This window comes from Helianthus annuus, chromosome 17, assembly GCF_002127325.2.
Source record: "Helianthus annuus cultivar XRQ/B chromosome 17, HanXRQr2.0-SUNRISE, whole genome shotgun sequence".
NCBI classification, from domain to species: Eukaryota; Viridiplantae; Streptophyta; class Magnoliopsida; order Asterales; family Asteraceae; genus Helianthus; species Helianthus annuus.
The window spans coordinates 148332235-148334864 of NC_035449.2; the positions used below are offsets into that span (position 1 = coordinate 148332235).

Here is a 2630-nt window from a genome sequence, read left to right on the forward strand (position 1 = left end):
ATAGCGGCGTGATGTGTGAGTTGTTTGAATTTTTTTTTTTCTGGTTTTCCCCCAATCAAATTTAAGCAATGTTTTTTATATTAATTAATAAAATAGAAAATTATTAAATAGGTAATGATTAGGCGAGGGCTTTATGACTACGGGCTCTAGTGTTATAACGCCCCATAAAGCCCTTGTGTGACGTGGCACGACACGTGTCGCATAACGCCCCACAAGGGGCTTTATGACTACGGATGGCCTAAGGGGAGATATCATTTGAGTCATGGTTGGATGCATCATGGATAATGGGTTTACGGGTTATTCTTAGAGAAAGTGAGACAAAAGCGTTATAGTTGGAACGATTGATATTATAGTGATCATGTGTTGTAACTTTTTTTTTGAAAGGTGTGAATTAATTATTCGCACCGAAGGGCAAAGGATAATAGTGATCATGTGTTGTAAGTTATTTTTGAAATGTGTGAATTATTCGCGAATGTCGGGATGTCTGTTTTAACCGGGTCCGCGTTAGAGAGTCCACTCGCACAATGAATCCCAAATTTAAACCCCTCAATGAGAAACCACTGTCACCCAGACTCGAATTTGAGACCTGAAGGAAAAAACTCACCGGAACCCACCATAAATAGAACTTAAATACCTGTGACCACTACTAGAGAACCAGTGATGGTGTGTTGTGTAACTAACTAGATCATGAGAAGCTTGAAGCCTAAAGACAAAAAGATCCTTAACACCAAGGGGTAAGCATGGAGTGTTCACTTGTTGCTATGAAGCTAGTCAACACCAAAAGGTGAGGTGTGTAGTAAAAGTGTAAAACAAGGCAAGAGGTTCAGACACTTTTAGTGCTATTGACGTAAGCCTAAAACGGCGTAGTTCCAGTAGAAAGCAAATTGGTGAAGTAATAATGCATCAAATTCTCCAAATATAATAATAACATTTAAAACCAAATAAAAGAAAACAAAAGCTTGAATCAACCCAAAGCTTTTTTTCTCGGTAATCAGTGTTGCTCTCAAATCACTCAAAGTCACATGCGCAAATAACAACACTATTACACCGCCTCCCGCTAAAATGCGCATCTTACATAACTTAAATTTAAAAAAAGAAAAACCCTAACCAATAATCTAGACATAAATCCAAAATTAAACCAAAACAGAAAACGCATAAACTTAAAAACCGTTTTAACACAAAACGAACGAAATCATAACCGACACTGACGTGGCAACTAAACCTAACGTCGTCAATGTCAGAGCTCTAACGCCGTCAACGCCGTTGGTGTTGGCGTTACTGTTCTCAGAGTCAGCAGTAGGTCCATCAGACGGAGCAGGACCACCGGCCGGAGCTTCAGTCGGAGGAGCCGGAGGAGAAAGAAACGGCGAAGGCGCCGCCGCAGGTTCCGGTGACAAAACATCCGGTGCCGGCGCTGAAGCCGGTGAAACGTCTGGCGAAAGCGACGGTGCCGGAGACGGAGATTTACCGAACAATTCGGTCGGAAGAAGTACATTATCGACGGTGAAAATGCACAACGGCGTCGAATCAAGAACAGTACTAGCTACCCGTGAAGTTCCGACGCCGGAATCTAGCGTAACAGAATCTCCGGCGGTCTCAACCGTCAGGTCGTACTTTCCGGCACCGTTCGTCGCAAGTGTACTCAACGGATCCTTTGTTGTTTTCAACGAACCTTTCGGAGTGTAACTCGCAAGTGCGTGGTACTGCAACAGCGCCACCAGCTCTGCATTCGACAGCTGACTCAGATCCGGTACACCGGCGGCCTTAAACGCCTCATCGTTCGGTGCAAACACCGTCAATCCTTTCGCCGCTGCTAACTGGTAAACCTTCAACACACCTGTCTCAGTAATAAGCTTCACAAACGTCTTACAGCCTGCTTTCTCTAACAAACCGGTGATATTAACATCAGCCGAAGGAGCCGGCGCGGTTAATATCCCCGGCGCGATAATCGGCTCGTTAATCTCCAAAACGGAGATATTATACGGAATTTGTTTAACAGATTTCGTGTACGTTGAATCAAGCTTCGAGCCGGCAACAGCCGAGCCGAAGCCGACCTTACCGCCTTTCAGATCTGTAATATTAACAAATCCGACGTCACCTGGTGCATTTCCGGTAGTCTGAAACAACGTCGTGGACAGCGTTGTGCCGTCGGAGATAGCGTGAAGCTTTTTGTTATCGTAGTAATCAAGCAAAATATGGAGGCTCAACACGCCTTTGATTACGGAGAGCGGATGTTTTCCGGCGAGCGACGAAACGACGCCGTTGTTTAGAACAAGAACGGTTATTGTTTCGCGGCTGTTGATTTCGTCGTCGAGTTTTGTCTCCGAGAGGTAGTGGTTGAACTCGCTGTATTCAGGAAACTCCGATAGGATAGCGGTGATGTTGTGAGCGGTTACGACGGTCATGACGGTGAGAATGGTGGCGATGAGGAAGATGAAGCGTAATGCGCTCATGGTGGCGCACTGTAGCAAAAGAGTGCTAACTGGAGCTAAAGTGTGTTGTGTGAGTGTGAGTGGGATGTTACTTGTTTTGCAGACCTGCAGCAGAGTTTAATAGAGGGTTAACTTAACCATGGTTAGTGAATGTTAACTAGGGTTAGTGGTAAAGCTGTTAATGGGAGGGGGTGAGTA

At 44.8% G+C, this 2630-nt stretch overlaps 1 protein-coding gene across 1 annotated transcript; it reads right to left on the reverse strand.

Annotated features, from left to right (window-relative positions):
• Nucleotides 1-908: 908 nt before the first annotated feature.
• LOC110926363 (fasciclin-like arabinogalactan protein 8) lies at nt 909-2630 on the reverse strand. The gene has a single exon (XM_022170113.2). The coding sequence runs from the start codon at nt 2451-2453 to the stop codon at nt 1173-1175; it is 1281 nt and encodes a 426-aa protein (XP_022025805.1). The 5' UTR covers nt 2454-2630; the 3' UTR covers nt 909-1172.

Coding starts and splice junctions, on each gene's coding strand:
- LOC110926363 (XM_022170113.2), bottom strand. CDS start 2,453: ATGAGCGCATTACGCTTCATCTTCCTCATCGCCACCATTCTCACCGTC.